At 43.6% G+C, this 18,838-nt stretch overlaps 1 protein-coding gene across 3 annotated transcripts in view; it reads right to left on the bottom strand.

Moving 5' to 3' along the window:
- The window catches only part of LOC144132880 (uncharacterized), a 74,742-nt gene extending 60,616 nt beyond the window's left edge, over positions 1–14,126 (bottom strand). The window contains exons 1-3 of one of the 3 annotated variants that reach the window (XM_077665595.1): positions 13,685–13,836; positions 10,412–10,755; positions 6,874–7,354 (exon numbers count right to left, since the gene is read on the bottom strand). In XM_077665595.1, the coding sequence (XP_077521721.1) occupies positions 7,127–7,354; positions 10,412–10,755; positions 13,685–13,751 (639 nt within the window). In that variant the 5' untranslated portion in view covers positions 13,752–13,836 and the 3' untranslated portion in view covers positions 6,874–7,126. Of the gene's footprint in view, positions 1–6,873; positions 7,355–10,411; positions 10,756–13,684 lie in introns of those variants that run through there. The other 2 variants (XM_077665597.1, XM_077665596.1) reach the window with 2 other exon arrangements.
- Between the last annotated feature and the right edge of the window lie 4,712 nt (positions 14,127–18,838).

Raw genomic sequence — 18,838 nt, 5'->3', positions numbered from 1 at the left:
CTTTCGTGGTAGGCAAACAAAAATATCTGTAATGTATCCTAATGAATCCGGCAGTAAAATTTCCGCCTGTCGATTTTGCTACAGAAAGTGTGGCAGGACGATCCAGAGATTGGTAGCGGGAGGTGCAAGCTGGTGCAGCCTCAGATATCGACGTTATTTCTTGTTCGCATTATGTTGCAATTCAAGGAGTCTAATTTGGCCCCTATTACGGGCCGAGGTCGTCCACGCGTCGTTGCCAAGTACCATTAGAAGCTCTCTGCAGTGTCTCCTTTCAAAACAGTTTTCACTCTGCTCTGTGCACCAAAACACTATATGGTCAAACTTGTGATAGAAATAGCTACTCGCACCAAGAAAATGATAATTCGTTTCCTATTCCGTAATCCAGTTGAGGCTTACGCCAGTTCCTAAATTTTACCTAGAATCCAAAAGAAGGCTTGCAGCGCTTAACAAAATATACGAGCGATGGAGAGAGAAGCGAAGGAATCAAGAAAGGTGGCCACTCTAATGTGTGGCCGCCTCTTATTTAATCGTGTACAAGTAATGTAGAAGAAAGCCGTCGTTGGATCCTCATGGAAGTAATGTACATACCGGATACTTCCCCTAACGTGTTTATCAATGTTTTAAAATAGCGTTCTTGTCTTACACGAGGGCCTTTTTCGGTGTGACATTGTCTGCGGCGTAGCGCTTCAGAATACTGCTAACATGTGCTAAGTAATATGTCGGTTAACATATAATGAATTCTCAACTTTCTGGCTATTAATCTTAGCCTCCTCATTAATTCATAGGCGTATAGCCCGCACTAAGTAGTATGCAAATCATTTTTCTTTAATTTAGAAAACACAGTTGCCCTCGGCGCTGTGCACCAACAAATTTCGTCTACTTCGACAGGTTTCGTTTACTGGAGGTGTCTTTGCTTGTAAGCTTTCAGAAAGCGCATGTATCTTTGCGCGATATAGGCAAAGTTGGTTGGCACACCGCGTCGAGGGCCACAACGTTTTTGAAATTTTAAAAGCTGATATCAGTATTACTTACGGTGGGCTCCAGGCCTCTGAATATTTGAGGAGAGTAAAGTAATATTCGAAAAGTGAAATACTCAGTATTTAACCATCCTTCTAGATAGCGCGTCTTAGCTGTATTCTGAATCGATTCGCTAAGCCGCTGAGAATTCTATGCCGAAAAAAAACGTTTTTATTTTAAAAAGTTCGTTTAGAAAACTTGTGGAAGCTCTTGGGCGAAAAACCCGGTACACATGATGCGTCTGACACGCAAGAGCGAAGTCACTTCCTAGAGTTTCTACACCATTTTCCTCTCCTGAAGTAAGTGCAGGAGGACGTAATCGCCTTTTCACTACGTCGAGGCCACGGCCAGAAGCCGACGGCAATGCTTTATCGCACCGGAGCTCAGTTCAAGCACGGAGCTGCACCGCTGCTCTTCGCAGCTGCAGCGCAGGTGGGGCAGAAAATGTCACGTGGTAACTGCGTCACTAAGTGTCGCGATTTGATTGATGTTGCTCTGCCCCCCCCCCCCCCCCCACCACCTTAGGCGCGGGTTTAAAATGGCCCAAGAAATAGCTGGAATGTTTTCGCCCTCAGTGGTGGGAGTAATCTTGTTATTGAAATCTTATAACTTGCATGAGTATTACCAGACGCATCCGTTAATTTGTTAAGCGTAGAAATTTTTAAGCGCGTAAGCACCATTGTGAGACCAAGAATATTCACCCTGCGCATCAAGAAACTTTTCTGCATTACACTGTATTTCAGGTGGGAAACCTCAGCGTCTCGAGTAAATGCTGTACTCATTCAACGAGAGCAATCATTGCTAGTAGGAGGGGTATGTGTAGGCAACCTCAACTCTCGGCTCATCTCAGCTCTCGTCAGTTGAGCTGCAGTCTGATTGAATGAGAATGCAGATTTTGTGATCAAGGCCTCGTGCAGCTGCACGACTGTCGGCACATCGGCCTTTGGCGATTTCCTTCTTCATCATTGCCGAAAATATATTTATCATTTCCTCTTCAGCATACAGTTCGTTACACAATACACGACAAGTTTCAATAGGGCTTTACACTACTGCCACGAAACCACTAAAGGGGCTGCCCCTAAACAGAATATCGCGAAATCGCTAAATGGACAATACTACTTAAAAGCATATCCTGTAAATGCAATACGCGATGCCTGTACTTTCGCTTTCTGAGTAATATTGTGCAGGGTAGAAGGAAATATGTCACAATTTATTGACTTAGTTATTCTTATCGGCGTCGGCAGACAAATGTATCTAACTTCATAAGAATGTAGAAAAGAAGCCATCAAAATGTACACATATAGTCATATTTCCATGCTCGATGAGCCTAAGGCATTTACTGATAACCTTTGGAGATGGTCGCAGTAGTTTACGATTCAAAAGAATGCCTGAAAGAGAGGTCATAAAGAAATAGTACCAAGTTTTCAGTACAGGAAAAGAAATTTGTATGCATACATCATACAGTCATAATGTACGTTGTAGGTGAATCACGTGGCACACTAGTCTACAGCATATATAAACAAGCCTTGAAGAAGATAATTTCTTTTTCTCCCAATTAAGTCATGCTTTTCTGATTTCAATATCAGAAGATAGAAGCTTGTTTGCTTAATAGGAAGCGATTGATAGTACAGGCAAAGCATTAAACTCTATGCCGGAATGACGAATTGTTCTGCGATTCCAGAATTTCAGTAGGAGGTTCTGGGCTGTAATAAATGAGCAATATCACTGATTTGTACTTTCATATGTGCGAAATAAGCCTGTAGAAAGCATGGCTCAAAGAAGCACGTTACCCCTAAACTAGTTTTTTTTTTCAAATAGAAGGAAGAAAATTTGTAAATATAGGCAGCCATTTGGCGCCTTTCTCTTTGTGCTGTCAAATTTACTAGACCGCAAATGACCGGCATCGACACACCAGAACATTAGTAAAATCTACGTTTCTTCCACTTCCTGCGCATATCTAATTACCAACATGTTAATTCAAACCTTACCAGAAAATGCAGTGTAGGACGCAATTTATTTTTGATTCTGTGCAGATTTGATCCCGAGGAAAGCAAAATCATATTTTTAACATCTTTCAACGCGACCTTTATGCGAGACTGTTTACATCTTATCCTTACCTGATTTGATTCCTATACAATACTGCGAATAAGTATAAGGGTGTGTTCGCACCAACTTTTAAAGCAGTACCTTTACAGTTTTAGCATTTTAATTTATTTAGTTGCACAAGAATGTCTAATCGCTTCCCACATAAAACGTGTGCTGCGCTACCATTGATGTTTTCGAGGGATCAATTTATAAGAAGGGTTTCAAGCAACTTTTCTTTATTTCTTCGAATTTCAGTCATCTCTTCTTTACCGTCGCCGCCATATTCAGCGAATGAGATTGTCTATTATGCCCATCTCTGCGCACCTTTGAAAAGAGAGCTTGCACATGAAGGAGTGTGCTGAATTCCTCAAGAGGAACTTCATGCAATCTTAAGGCCGATTTCCAACAACCACTGCTCAATAGCAGAGGTCGCTTCATGCTACTGCTCTGGAGGTGGCCCCTTCCTCACTCATTGTCCCTCACTTACCAACCTGATATTAAACCATACTGTAGAATTCGGCTAGTCATTGTGAGTATTGTGGCCTTTCCAAATACACCTTCCTCCAGTACCTCTCGGAATGCCCTTCCTCACCTACAGTCCCCTCATTATACTCCTTCCTCCAAGGAGGCTGCGTTACAGACCACTCAGCCTGGCGGCCAGAGATGGTTAGTGGATCAGTCCATACGTGAAGCTGACAGCCATGCACATCTGTAACAGTAGATGACCCCCTAAAACCTTTTCTTTGACCTATTAAAGTCATTTTGATGAAACCAGTATTAAGAGCGGCCCATGAGTACATTTTAGAAATAAATCAATTATGTTCGATGTTAACTGAGAACCCTTGAGATGGGAAACTATTTGAGAAATATCAGTTAGCTGGAAAAACGAGAACCCAAAATGAGCCAAGAGGAAATCGCTGCCCGTTGAAGTTCTCAAGCCGGAGTGACAGAGGAGCAGATGTGTTAAAGGGGGAAAGCTTCGCAACGTGCGAACCATAACACCTACGGATTTAATTTGTGTTTATATCCCTCTGACAATTCCTGCGACGATACAACCTCAACAGAATCAAAATTAATCTATCACTAAAAATGGCGCACCTAATATATTTAACAAAGGCTCGTTACAGTGTAATAAGTGATAATATAATATCGTTTTTAGAGAAAAAAATGCTTACAGAAGTATAAATACTGCTCTCATTCTCTTTTGTATTGTAAAATTATGCGAATATTATGAATTGTGGCGTTCCACTTGAGAGTTTCTTGAACGTATTAAAGGCACTCTGTTAAAGCATTAAGAGTACCACGCCAACAAATACATGTAAGATAGGTAACGTGGTAGATATGTACGTTGCACCTGTTTCGCACCATCTTCAGGCTTAGGTCTGCGTCATTCGTATTTGAAATTCCTTGCGGCTTCGAGTTCTGTACTTTCAGCAGCCATTGATATTAGTGAAACACCATGCGGCAAATTGGCCTTCAGCTTTATACGATGCAGACATCGACCAAGCACAACATAGGAATACGGGGACAGGGAAAACACCGTAAATTCTGCAACCCGAGCCGAGAGAACTGCGAGCTGTGGACGGAGGGGTGCACTAAAAAGCAGGGAATAAGCGTCCTGGAGTAAAATAAGCAAATCGCGGGTGAACAGCAATGCCAGCACGGAGTCAAAGGTTACATTAAATGGTAACACAACTAGAGAAAGTATACGAATAATGATTTTTTGTGCCCATGGCGCGAGCAGCTCAGTTTCACCGTGCAGTTTGGTTTCTTTTAACATTTAGATATTTATATTGTGACGAAGAAGACGAACTGTGCAGTGGCGCGGGCAGGAGCGCTCGCGCTAGGCTACCGGCCAATAAATCATCTCATTGCCATCTATCATAGCGTCTCTTTTTTCGGCTGGCCGCCACGTAACAATATCTTCAAACTGAGAAATGCGTTGGTGCGGTCTGTCAAGCTAGCTTCCACAGCAAAGCGGACATCATGGGCTTCATGTGGTTCTATAAGTTGACGATTATTTGGCTTGAATTAACCAATAATCATTTCCGTCTTCATCTCAGGGGGCAAGGTTGTGTTGCGAAATTGACTTTCATTGAAAAGAAGGTCAATCCAGTTTTTAAATCTTCTTATTCCGCAATGTGGTTCGAAATATCTAACGTTAAAAGAACGCATTTCAAAGCTTGTTGCGTTGGCTTTCTCGGATAACTAAAGTATAAAATGGCGTCGATGCGCATGATATCGTCGGCGAAATCAAGTTTAATTAAACTGCACCATAAAACACACCTATTCCGCATATATTTGCTCCATAAAAAGTGCGAGAGACGCAATTTTGCAAATGCGCAAAACAGGGCAGCCAACTTAATGAGCTTTGAAGTGCGTATGTTTGACCCTCGATGTTTCGAAGCTCGTTAGTGATTAAAAAAATTTATATACACAGCTTACCTTCGAATTTCACGGCCATGAAATTTTTATATAGGCTTCACCTATAAAAATGACTTGATTTATTATTATTCTACCTAGTGATCCATATGACGTATATAATATCCGTCTTGTTCCACAGTCGTCAACAGACCTCACCCAAGTATCTGTCATAGTTCTATGTCCAGCTTTTACGGGTAAAAATTTTGAAAATTGAAAAAATACAACACACTGTTAGAGAAATACTGAAGGTAATGGTCCATTGTTCTGGTTTGTAGTAAAATGTTTCTTTTAAAGTGTTTCCATCGATCGCATCGTACATTAAGACTGCTATTTAAAACATTGGGGAACGCTTTGACGATAGCAAAAACGTTAATAGAAAAAAAATACAAGATTGCCGTCGCGTGATCTGCGGATATATTGGTTGTTATAGTGAAATCTTACATTATATGGAAAAATTGCGTTCATAAGCGGCTTCCCGCTCAAAAATGATTTTGTCAATAATTGGTGGGTATGATGAAGAAAAATGCGTAAAGGTTGAAAAATTACCCCGTATATTTTATGCAATGCTGTGTGTGCGCTTTGTACGCTGTTAATAATGGCCTACGGGCACATTAAAAAGTATTCTCCCTATTCTCTCGTCCCTTTCTCTCTCTTCGCCCGTGCCCCTTGCCACGTATTTGGCAGCATACTGGGCGTCGCCTAGCAAACCTCCCTTCATTTCCGTTTATCTTTCTTTCTCTCTCTCTCTTTCTCTGTCTCTCTCTCTCTCTTGAGGATACATTCACTGCTGGCGGCGTAGACTCCTTCAATTTTTTAACTTAACGAAAGCAGGTTTCATCCACATCGTCAACACCGGCCGCTGAAAATGTCACGAATGCAAAGTCTTAGACATTCCTCTCTATTGACGCCACACGCCTCCTGCGGTCACGTGTCCAAAGGCCCATTCCCTTTTTGCCCATTCCTTTTCATTATGGAGAGGAATGTTTCCCGCAAAACTTGCAACCCCTGAGCCGAGGGGATTGTGTTTGTCACAAGTAATTTACCACGTGCACTTTTCACTGCAAACTAATATATAAATTTTCACCGGTTTCTCGCGTACCGGAACAACAATGGTTATGGGTTGAAGCTGTCTTCATCATTCCAAATTTAAGTATAAATGAGCGAGTAAAGAAAGCTCGCCGAGAGAAACAAAAAATAATTTTCATCAGAAGAAATGGAGAGGTGCGGCCTGTAGCATATCGCTCTTTTTCCTCAACGTAGGTGATTAAAGAATGGGCACGATGATGTTGGTAAGGGATGTCCTAAAGATAGAAGGGCTCGGCTGGAAGTCTGCCGCTAAAAATTGAGGCCAGAGAGCAACCCAGTGTGCATACACGATTTTATTTCAAGAAGATAGCATTTTGTACAAAAGTTGGTCATAAAGGAGAGACTCGCGATTTCAGTGAATGTTCCGTTGACTGCATAACGCAACTATCGATATGGTTTCGTGGCCCGTACTGTGTGGATCTACTTCATGACTTTAATGACATAGTGAGACAACACAAGACTAAACCAGTAGGGGACGCAAATGCCCCCTCCGTTCGCGATGTACATTGTGTACTTAGTGAAGTCCTGAGATTTCTCTCAGCAGATGCCGCAGCCGGAAGGTAAGCAAGTCATCCCAGAATGCTTCAGGCAGCTTAGGCAGAACGATCACCATGGAGCCGAAGATGGCTCCTAAGATATCACCGGCACCATCCAGACGCACGTAGGAGACTCGCAAGTTCGCGAAATTCGGCCCGTTGTAATGGACCAGCTTCGTTTCGTTGCCGCCGCTGCTTTCGGCTACCTGGGGGAGAAAAATTTAAGTTTCATTGTCAGAAAAAAAAGAGTGAACAACTTAAAATTTCATACAATTCTGGGCGATAATCTTTCATTTCACTGATATCGTTAAAAGCCGAGAGATTCATGATTGTTCTCTTTTAACCAGGTCAGTGACAGGTAGGTGAAACAAAACACCCAAGTGCTGGTCCAGCCTCGTGCGTACGCAAGGGTCGCTTTATGGTGTCTAAGTTCATAAGTCAGTCATGAGCCTTCTCGCAGTGAAAGAAAAAAACATTTACACAAACATTTATTTTTCGCGCGGGGGCAAAACTGCAGACCATCGCTGTACAGCAAATAATGTTGTGGTCGAAGCATGCAATCGATATTTGTTAAATTAGAATTAAGTGATCAGGGATAAAACACTATCAAAAGTCTTCAGACATAGATCAACAGGTCACTGTCGGTTCAGTACAAATATCAAGAGAGGTAGATTCTGCTCACCCTGCGCTAACGCAAATATTCCGGGTGCGAATAAAGTGTGCATATTAAATTTGATTATCGAATACTAAAGCCCATACGCATTTCATCAAAATACAAGAACAGAATTTTAAGTCTTTGAGTGCCCTCTTGTAACTGAATATATCAAGGAACTTCAGCACCAACGTTAGGATTCTCATCAATAATACCACACGCTGTAAGAATTGTCGTGAAGGCCGCAACAGTCTTTTTATAATAGCAAAGAGACCTGGCGCTCTGTAGGCAAGCTAACGGAAAGAGGCGCTCGTTAAGACATACATGCTTCCGTCATGTCTGACGCTCTGCAGTAATATATGCCAATTTCAAGGACCAACTCAGCAGTAAAAATATTGTCATATTTACTAGCATTTAGATCCACATTCTCTTTATGACACTGTAAACACTAGGCGGTTGAACAATACGCAGATACCAGCCACAAGAAGAAGCCATTCCGGCTGCTATATTAGAAAAAAATTGGCGGTTGTTTAGCTCTGGTTAAACCTGGAGTGACGGAATAGCTACAGCTGGCCGAGTAGAACTTGTTCAGTCGAATGGCAAAGTCAGTCTTTCGCCGCTCCGTTTCGCTGGGCGTTCCTTCTTCATCTTCGTCCCGGGACGTGGTTTCACTCTCTCCTTCTCTTCCCCTCTTCACTCCCCTCCTCTTCAATTCGGCTTCGCCGGTGCGCCGCGCCGCCGGCAGCTGCTCCGCACCACGTGGCCAACCAGGTGACCAGCCACGGCGCCGCATTGCTGAAATCTCGAAATGCTAGCGTAACGGGCGCGCGTCTGCGCACACCAGCTGCGTTCTCTGACGTCACTCCGCGCATGCGCACAACTGACAAGGCGGGCACCGTCTTCTCCGCCGTCGGCACAGAGGCGAGGCGCGCGGCGCGTAGACCAGTTGAGGGCAATGACGTCATTCTACGCATGCGCACAGCTGTCGGAGCGGTGGTGCCACAGCTCAGCGCGCAGCCACGCTGACCTCGCGAAGCGGCTGGCGTAATGTAGCTCTCGCTAAAAAAGCAACCAAAACGACGACAATGGTTGTATTGCAGAACGTCCTGCGTTCTGGCTGCCTTTTAGCTTTCTCAGAGCACGGCAGCTGACACACGTCGATTGTGCTCCATGGTTTCGTGCGTCCTAGTCTTTTTCAGAAGAGACACGGAAAATATTCGATGTGAAGAATGGAGCTACACAACGCCTATAGCACGCCGACCATGCATGCACGCAACCTGACGAACGAAGAGTCACTCCTCCCAAACGAGGGCGACCATTTTCGGCAGCATTCAGGCAAGCCGCCACATTAAGCGCGGAGGGCCACAAGATTCTGGGATAGGACGGGCGATTTCGAAGTCCCCGTAAAGAGCGTCTGGTAATGACGTAAGCACTGAGTGCACCGCTTTGGTGAAAAGTTTCGAGCGGCACCGCTACAGCTCCGTTATGTCGTGTATGGATGACATCGTGTTAATTGCCCGTTAACCACTCGTAGTTGCCACGGTTTGTCTAATGCGGCAAGCATCAAAAGTTTCCAGCTCCCTTAGAAGTTCCGAAAATTAAAAAGATCACGTACACAACGCACCGACCAATTCGTTTAAAACTACGGCAAAATTATGCAGCAAAATTGGTGATAGTGTCAAACGCTGTTAAAGCAAAATATTTTTGTTTTGTAAAAATATCTGATGTGCCCTTTTGTATGCATGAAGATGAAGGAAGCCGACGCGTTGCTTTCCCGGTGCTGATCAAGCTTGCCAAACCTGGTCCGCTAAGAAACGATTGAAATGCTTGTAAATTCCCTTCCCGGTATTCGATTCATCTAAGTTGTTCGAGTTGAATCAACTACTCAGAATCCTTTGCAAACAGCGCTTGCACTTACGAGTTCAATACGAATAGTGAAAGGACCGTCAGCGAACCTTATTTAACATTTTTGGAACCTCGCAAACCCCTCATTTTACGCTTGTTATAAAATCTCTCCAATCAATACATTCCGCTGCCCATTTCATTCATGGTAGTTAGGTCCGCAGACGTGACACATTCTTTCTGGCAGCAAGTGATTGTTTTAGTTTTCTATTACCATACAGTGTGGTGTTGGTGCCCACTGCATGCCCAAAAATGTCTCGTCATGAGGACATTTCTGCATAAAAGTCTACTGTTCCTCTCGTCACCATCATTAGCCTAACCACTTCTACTCCAGAAAAAAGTCCTTTCCTATATCCACCAAAAAAACCCCGTCGTCTGGCAGCTGTGGCCAGGTTTTGCAGGGAAACCACCCAACCGACTTCGCCGTCGCATGAACGGGTACGCTTTTCCTGTCCTTCCCCATATGCCCCTAAGCAGCGTGTGAACGCGTCTTTCTTCACAACGTCTTCCTATGCTTTATATCTAAGCCATTGTTTTCTGTAAATTGCTGGGCGCCTCTATCGTATATCTGAAGGAATTGTAAACTTACAGCCACGCTCCGTAATGCAACGCCGGACATCGGACAGCGCATTTCTACCGTAAAAGGGCTGACGGTAGTCCTTTTAGGTAATGGGTGTTTAAATTCAACGGGTAGAGAATATCTCCTCACCTTGAATATGACCGTAACTCTAGCTTCAGCACGGGATGAAGCTTCTCCCGCTTTCCCGCCGCAGTACTTCCAGGGCACGGTGGCGAACAGTTCCCCACGTGTGGCAGCCAGGTCCACTTGCACGAACCTTGAACCGTCGTGACAGTACGGCAGCGGAGCGCCGTAGGGTTTGAGATCGTTCAGGTTACTGTACACAACACTGCCAATGGTGAGGCCAGGTAGTATTTCTTGGGGTTCTAGATATGGCGGTGTATACTTCTCTGGCAACCGGTCCACAGTGGCTTGCACCAAGCTTCGGACATCCAGGTCAGAAAAGTCGCAGGAAGCTGCGGACGTCAAGCCATCTAAGAATCAAATGAACGCAACGGAGTCAAACCTGTTCTCGGGCCTCTGTGAGGATAAACTCAAAAGTAAGGTAGACACTGAATTAGCAAACCAATATTTAAGCGTCGTTTGTAAGAGCGGCTCTTCCATCAGGGTGATATTTACCTTGGCTGTGTTATCGGACCAATTTTATTTTGCTTCCGCATTAAGCAGCTGAAAAGCGCGGCAAAAAAAGAAAACCTTTCTGCCATTTGAATAGGATCGACTCATTCAAGACCACTTTCTACTCAGGCTATAAATAAAGAAAATTTTGGTCCGAAAATTGCATTACCGTGTTCCAGCATCAAAAATGGCCGATAAACACGTGGACGCCGTGAGCACTGAAACAAACTTCTGCAAGAACCACCACGATGAAGACTGCGAGACTGCTAATAAAAATTTCCTTTAAAAAATGTTGACTAAGCAGCCCATATGATCATTCTCCGTTTGCATGCTAAACAAAGGTGATTTGCAGATATGATTGTATAACATGCTTAGTGAGGTGCCTGTATTATTCAGGACATGTTTGCATACCTACCTCTCCAATTTTTTGTTTTCAGTATAGCCCATGAACTTGGCGTGCACTGGTTCTGCCTTGTTTTTTTTGTTGTTGACGACAGCAAATATAAATCTACCTGTGTGTGTGTGTGTGTGTGTGTGTGTGTGTGTGTGTGTGTGTGTGTGTGTGTGTGTGTGTGTGTGTGTGTGTGTGTGTGTGTGTGTGTGTGTGTGTGCGTGCGTGTGTGTGTGTGTGTGTGTGTGTGTGTGTGTGTGTGTGTGTGTGTGTGTGTGTGTGCGTGTGTGTGTGTGTGTGTGTGTGTGTGTGTGTGTGTGTGTGTGTGTGTGTGTGTGTGTGTGTGTGTGTGTGTGTGTGTGTGTGTGTGTGTGTGTGTGTGTGTGTGTGTGTGTGTGTGTGTGTGTGTGTGTGTGTGTGTGTGTGTGTGTGTGTGTGTGTGTGTGTGTGTGTGTGTGTGTGTGTGTGTGTGTGTGTGTGTGTGTGTGTGTGTGTGTGTGTGTGTGTGTGTGTGTGTGTGTGTGTGTGTGTGTGTGTGTGTGTGTGTGTGTGTGTGTGTGTGTGTGTGTGTGTGTGTGTGTGTGTGTGTGTGTGTGTGTGTGTGTGTGTGTGTGTGTGTGTGTGTGTGTGTGTGTGTGTGTGTGTGTGTGTGTGTGTGTGTGTGTGTGTGTGTGTGTGTGTGTGTGTGTGTGTGTGTGTGTGTGTGTGTGTGTGTGTGTGTGTGTGTGTGTGTGTGTGTGTGTGTGTGTGTGTGTGTGTGTGTGTGTGTGTGTGTGTGTGTGTGTGTGTGTGTGTGTGTGTGTGTGTGTGTGTGTGTGTGTGTGTGTGTGTGTGTGTGTGTGTGTGTGTGTGTGTGTGTGTGTGTGTGTGTGTGTGTGTGTGTGTGTGTGTGTGTGTGTGTGTGTGTGTGTGTGGAAAATGAGGGAAATGAGGGGGGCACGTTTCCACGTTGGCAGACAAACGAAGTAAGCCAACAGTCACCGAGACCAAGGTGCATAGGAGCCTGTTTGTACTTATTCCAAGTATTATTCTGCTACGGTTAAGCAGTAGAAATTAAAAAAGTTACGAACATTCTTCTATGCACCTTTGTTCCGGGTGCGCCATATATATATTATTTATACACATACAAAGAACGCTAACAGTCACCGAAACCAACGTGCATAGGATAATGTGTTATATATATATATATATATAGGGTAAACAGAATGAGGGGCTCGTTTGACAAACAAATGGAGAATAATACTTCAATTTATCGAAGTATTATTCTCCCATCGATTGGGACTACAAATTTTAAAAAAAATATAGAAACATTCCCCTGTGCACATTGGTTTCGGTGACTGGCCCCTAAGTGATCCGAGCGCGCGAGCGAGAGACAACCATCTTCTTTCTCTGCGAATGCAGGCGCTTTTTCTTCTTCTACAGTGGCTCGTATCAATTTATATGTATATATTAACCCGCTATAGTGTCGATAACCAAAGTCTATACACTTTAACATCCTAGAGCTGCTCTTAGGCTACGAGAAACGCCAATTTCTTTTTAATCTCCAACATTGTGTTTTCGTCTGCCATAGTAACCCATCCTACAAGTTACTGGTTTCGGGTGCGCCCCTGGTAAGTATCCTCGGGTCCATTCTTTTCAAAGGTTATGTTCATGATATTTCGGAGAAAGGAACCATCCATGTTATGTCTTCTGCGGAGATGATACGGGCATATTTATTTAAGAGGTGTAAGCGAAATAGTAAGAAAAGCCGGGAAATAGCTTTCAATGGTTTGGGATCGTCTATTAGCAACTGTGTAAAACTCAATAGCGATAAACATACAGCCATGTCATTTATTGCGAGAGACAAACTGGCACGAATAGAAGGAAGGCTGTTCTTCGGAGATGCACCGTTAAAGGTTGTTGACAAACATAAAATTGTGGGCGTGACTTTCGCTACTGGCATGTAACGGACACATCACATCGAATCATTATCAAATGCACTCTCCTCAGCTCTTGGCTGCCGCACTGGCACTAGCACCTGCGTTTTACTGGTGTTTAGACCTGATTTTTGCAGTGTAGGTCGATGTAGGTTAAGAACTCTGGATACTAGAAAATTTAGTCCTTGAGGAGTAAATTTCAGTCGGCAAACCTACTCCGCTTCAGATACGACAGTAGTAATTCCGTTCAAGACGCCTCCTAGAAACAGCTATACATTGTCGAAATTCCACAATAGTAAAAGTAAAACTTGTCACAATAAAACGTGGACAGTTCGCAGTTTCGACTGCGAAAAACCTCCCGGTGATGTTGGCGAAACTCGTATGCATTCCTTCTTATTTTCCTGCATCCACATCACTCTGTAAACCTATGTCTACATTTGAACTTCAAAAAAAAAATCATGGTTTCTTTTGTTGTCTCACCTCCCTGGGCTGCAGCCAAGGATGCGACGCCCAGGACTAGGAAGATGATCGTTGTGACTGGCTTCATAGTGTCAAAAGCGCTGAAAAGAGAACCGCCAGGGAAGTAAGCGAAGAGCTGTCAGTTTAACACGTGGTTAAAAAAACTGTAATAGTAAACTGCAAGAGATTTTAGCTCTTCTAACACTTTTTATATGATTGAAAGCTCTTCGACTCTTTATGTGACACCTTTGCAAAAATGTAATTAACGCGTGGAGTCTACCATTTTTTTTTTGTGGTTAAGGCAGGCGGCAACCATAAATTTTCCTGCCATTCCTCGCTCCATAAGTTTTTGTCACTGTAGCAAATGCACATTTTGTGCGTACCAATCGCCGCACACTTTTGGTAAGCATAAATGACCGCACACAACTAAAATTTTCCTGAACCTTTTTTTGATATGCACCACTAACACAACACATGCAAAACAGTTTGCCTTGTAGCATGAAGCATACTTGGCTCACCATAAATGAGGCTCATTGAACGATGAGGGTATTTGGCATAGATCCACAAATTGGCTTGCAGAAAAGAGTGGCTAAAAGGCCCCTAATCACGATCAATTTAATATTGGTAATGCGTTTTGAGCTGTCAACATGCGCTAAACCTTTTCTTTGAATGTATCAGCCTAAACTATTGCTTTTACTTCTTTTATGCTCTGAGTGAGAGGATTAGATGATCAGGTAGCTATTGTTAAATATTCATGAAGCAGTTTTGATCAATGTAAGGTCAGTAATTCCAGAGGTTTATGTAACATAGAAAACATATGCTTGATACGTTAAGAAAATCGCTCTCTTTTGCCCCCGCTAAATGGGCCCTCAAGTCAGGTGCCAGACACTGCTGCAAAGCCATACTCCTGTTAGCTGAACTGTACTTGCGGCTGTTGATGACCAGTAAAAAAAATTTCCTTACACTGCGGCATCCCACTGGATGAAACTGTGACAACTATCAATATAAAAATATACACATTTAATTTTTTTATAACAATAAGTACAAATGTATCTTTGACATTTAGCACGATAGCGAAGGTAAAATACCAAGTAGGACACTGGAGAACCCATGCACAATTTTTCTATCCAGTTCACACAGAGGCAAACGGCAACAACTTATTTGTTTCCGTTATATAAGTTGGTGCAAACCGTCCAATATTGCTCACTCAGCTTCACCCTCGGGATGCTGCACTTCGTAAATAAATAAAGAAAAATAAATCACCAACTAGCCCAGCATTTTGGATTACTTGAAAGCTTTACCACACCCAGCGCGAATGATGGCGCTCTTCAGTCAAACGCGAGGAGATTATGTAGGCAGGCTGTATCTCGAGATCATCGATTTCCAGACCGACAGACGCACAAGAGCAACAACGCCCCACGACCAAAGAAGGCCAGTACAAAGTGCGCTATCTTCTCGGCGTACAGAGCCCCTTCGAGCAAATCACTTCTCGATAATATTTTTATCTGCCGGGAGAACATGGGCAGGTGGTAAGCACATTCTATGTGAAGCCAATTTCCAGCGCTCGCGAAGAAGTCTCCTCGGTCTTAAAGTGCAAGCTACCGTTAAGATAAAATATTTGCATTAAAAAAAGTTATCCGCGTTTGAACTGTTAATGTATTCCGAATGTTTTGCATTCACGGAGAGAAGCACATGTTGTAAAGCGGGGAAAAAAACAAAATATAAAAATATGTTTTTGCGCTCTCAATGTCACCAGCGCTTATACAATGCGAAAAATGCGAAAAATTACTTGTACGTCATGTGGTAAGGTTTCTTTACGCAAGGCAGTCTTCGCACTCATCCCACTCTGCTTCTGCTCTCTTCTTTGTCCCGCAATATTTACCTCATTTCACTGCCACAAAGATTGTTGACTTTCTGGCGAAAAAGTACACATTTAAGATAAAAGTTGCATTTCGGCATAACGATGTCCGCAACGACGTCTCGAGTATCATTGCTGAGTTTCGCCACAGGATTTTATCGTCTGACCTGAATAAGTATTCCGAAACTGATGAAGTTCTGAGCAACGCCTGGCCGTTGCTCAATTCTAAAGCAACGCCATTCGCCTCTTCTGGCGTCGAACGCGCAGCGCGCAGCTTTGAAGCAGGCTATAAATTAGTGGCATTGTACACCTGCTTTGCTCTGCTCTTTTTTAGCTGCACTGCTCATCTCACGTGGATTATAGTTAATACCATTTCCGCAGTGCTGACAGACCACGCCAATTTCCCTCATCATAGGTTGCAGTGGCACCACATGCGCTACTCTCTACAAAAAAAAGTTGGTCTCCTTACCAGTGTTTCTTGTCCTCCTTAATTTCGTAGCTACCTGAAGCCTCTCCAAGCATACACTGCGCTAGACGAGTGCGCGCCGTTGTTTTTTATACGCTTGAGAAAGCTGCGTGTCCGAAGATTACTGCAAGGCGGTTTATTCGCGCGCAATCGTACAGCTTCCTCAAGAGGGGCCCTGACCTTCCCTCCTCGTCAGATCTGTGTGTTTGTTGAGCCTTCGCCCACCTCTCTCCGATGAACACCCCATTCAGGGGGTGGTGGAGAAGGAAGGAAGACAGACATGGACCCGGCCCTCGAGCGAGAAGACGGTAAAGTGCTTCTATAATACTTAGCAGGGAAAGGAGAAAAACAGCACGTATCTTGGTGTTGCGTGCTGCGGTGTGAATCAGAAACATTTAAGTTTCACGCGCGCCCTGAGTTCTCCCGCTTGTTTCAAGCACACATGCCGTACCCAGCAATTCTGGACCAAAACATTTTTGACCGCAAAATCTTTTATGAAATAATGTTTTTTTCATATTATGTAATATTTCACTATACAAATCAATGTGTGCCGATCACCCGATGGCAGTCTTGTATGTGTTTTGCTATTCACGTTTTTGCTATCGTCAAAATCGTTACCGCTTGACTTTCTACGGCAGTCTTAACTGTTCGATGCGGTCGATGGAAACTGTATATCAGAATAACGGACAATTACCTTCAGTGCTTCTCGAGCAGTGTGTTACAATATTACAGTTTTCAAAATTTTTGCCCGAGAAAGATTGGTATGATACCTCGAAAGTTAGTGAAGGCATCGGTACAAAATTTCACATTTGTTGATAGCCATACTCTGCTGAATGTAACAAGACGAGGTATAGAATCCCGCGCAGTTCCCATTTAGAAAACTGTACTATATTGCAAGCGGGGTCCTTCTTTCAGAGGCGTTTGGCGCATCAAAAAACAACAGGAAACATGACTTGTCATGATGTCAAAAAGAAAACTGTCCGGCGCAACAAAGTCAAATGTGTTTGACAGTGCCCTACACAATGTAGTGTGAACTACAGAACCTGCTTTCGATAGCAAGAATTGATGCTACATCTCCGGTGCCGTCGAAATGCTTTCAATTGTGCGCTTATATGTCATTGCTAGGCTGGAATTTTGTTGATATATTTAACGGTCTAGCCGCTGTCACACCAAGGTTTTGTTGCGCATTGTTACCATCGAGCGTTCTTCTTACTGTAGGCTGGGTAAATCGCCAGCATTGCGAGAGTCAGTGAAAAAACACTGAGACACTAATTCTGGTTGACATGGGACCATGCACAACACGTATTTCTCTTCGCATTCCGAACACAATCATAGTTTTGATACATTCTTACCACTTCGCTAGGCCGTTCCTTCTATCTTGCCCGCATCTTCTGGACAATCATCTGCATATTATAATATCTGCTCTGCATATTGCGGTGTACATTCAAGAGAACTTCCAATGCGCATTGTGCTAGCACAGTGGCAGTCACTCTGGAAGTACCGATTCTCATGGAAAGCAAATGAACTGCAGTCTTATACAAGTGTTCAAGTGTTCGCACCTCTTCAGATGTTGTTTTCCAGTTTTATTAGTATTTATACAGAATTTATTTCATGCTTATGTGTTTGAAGCTTTGAATATGCAAAATGACGCGGTGATAAACTCAATTCTCACTTCGATGCCCTGTCGTCATTTCAGAAACTCGCATAACACCCACCAAAACGTGGCTGCTTTGGTAATTAAAACTGATGTGGCTTCTTTCTTGGAATTAACTTTAGTCAATTAGAACAATCTTACTCATCATCTTCACACTGAGCCAAATTACATGTTGTAAAATTGAAGCCTTTAAATTCCCAATCGTCAGTCCGAACGCCGTTTTATTCAACGCAAAACTAAGTACCTCCGCTATGTGTGCTTGCATATATCCACACCAAAAGTCGTTTCCTTCACAATGTACAGCGCGCAACCTCCGGATGGCCGTGTCCTTGGAAATCCATCCCGTGTTATTGTGTACGCAGCACGATTGCCTCCGTGTTGCACTCTCAGGAGCAATTTTTTTGTCTGGCTTCATCCGGCGTTCATTGCCGTAGTAGGGGGCGTGTAACTGGGATGATTACGTGGCTTCAGAAAAAAACAAGAGAAAACAGGAAAGTCTCCAACGCAGTTCGTACACGTGTGTGGTGGTTCCACGTGAAGCAGAGTGAATGCCTGCTCCCCAGGTAAGCAAAGTGTGTGGGTTCACATCTGTCATTATGCGAGCGCAATTACGTCAAGCAACGCTTGCTGTTGTGCGAGTTTGTTTCTGTGTTTGCAAGACACTGCGCAAGAGTGAGCAGAGCACAAGAACAGTCAGGACGACAGGATGCAGCGCTCCGTGCTTGTTCTTGTGTTTCGTTCATTCTTGCGCTTTGTCCTGCAAGCAGTAATGTTGCCCTTAATTTTTTTTTTTACTGCATTGTCTATCTTTTGCTGCTCTAGCTGTCGGTCACATAAAGCTGAGGAAGGAGTGTTCCCCACTTTGTAGGCGTTTTAAATATCGGAAAGCAAAAATTCAAAATGAGAAAATCTTGTTTGAAGTATCCGGAAGGTGCGTTTTTTAATGTTTTTAGCTCCAGAAAATTGAAAACAATTTTGTGGTTCCCTTTTTTTAGCACGTGGCATCAAAGTAATACCTATGCGCTTAGAGGCATCTAATGCGGAGTAAGCTTTGCGAAAAGGAGCTAATTACTTCTCAGCATCCACATAATTATAGCGCGCAGCACAAATACAGGTTATTCTAGTCCTAAACAACAGCATCGAAGGATGTACTGCTGAATACGCGTTTCTATGCAAGAAGCTAGCAAAAAATTGTTA

Source organism: Amblyomma americanum, chromosome 5 (genome assembly GCF_052857255.1).
Source record: "Amblyomma americanum isolate KBUSLIRL-KWMA chromosome 5, ASM5285725v1, whole genome shotgun sequence".
Taxonomy (NCBI): domain Eukaryota; kingdom Metazoa; phylum Arthropoda; class Arachnida; order Ixodida; family Ixodidae; genus Amblyomma; species Amblyomma americanum.
The sequence above is the reverse complement of the archived record's forward strand: the minus strand, read 5'-3'. Positions and strand labels throughout refer to the sequence as shown.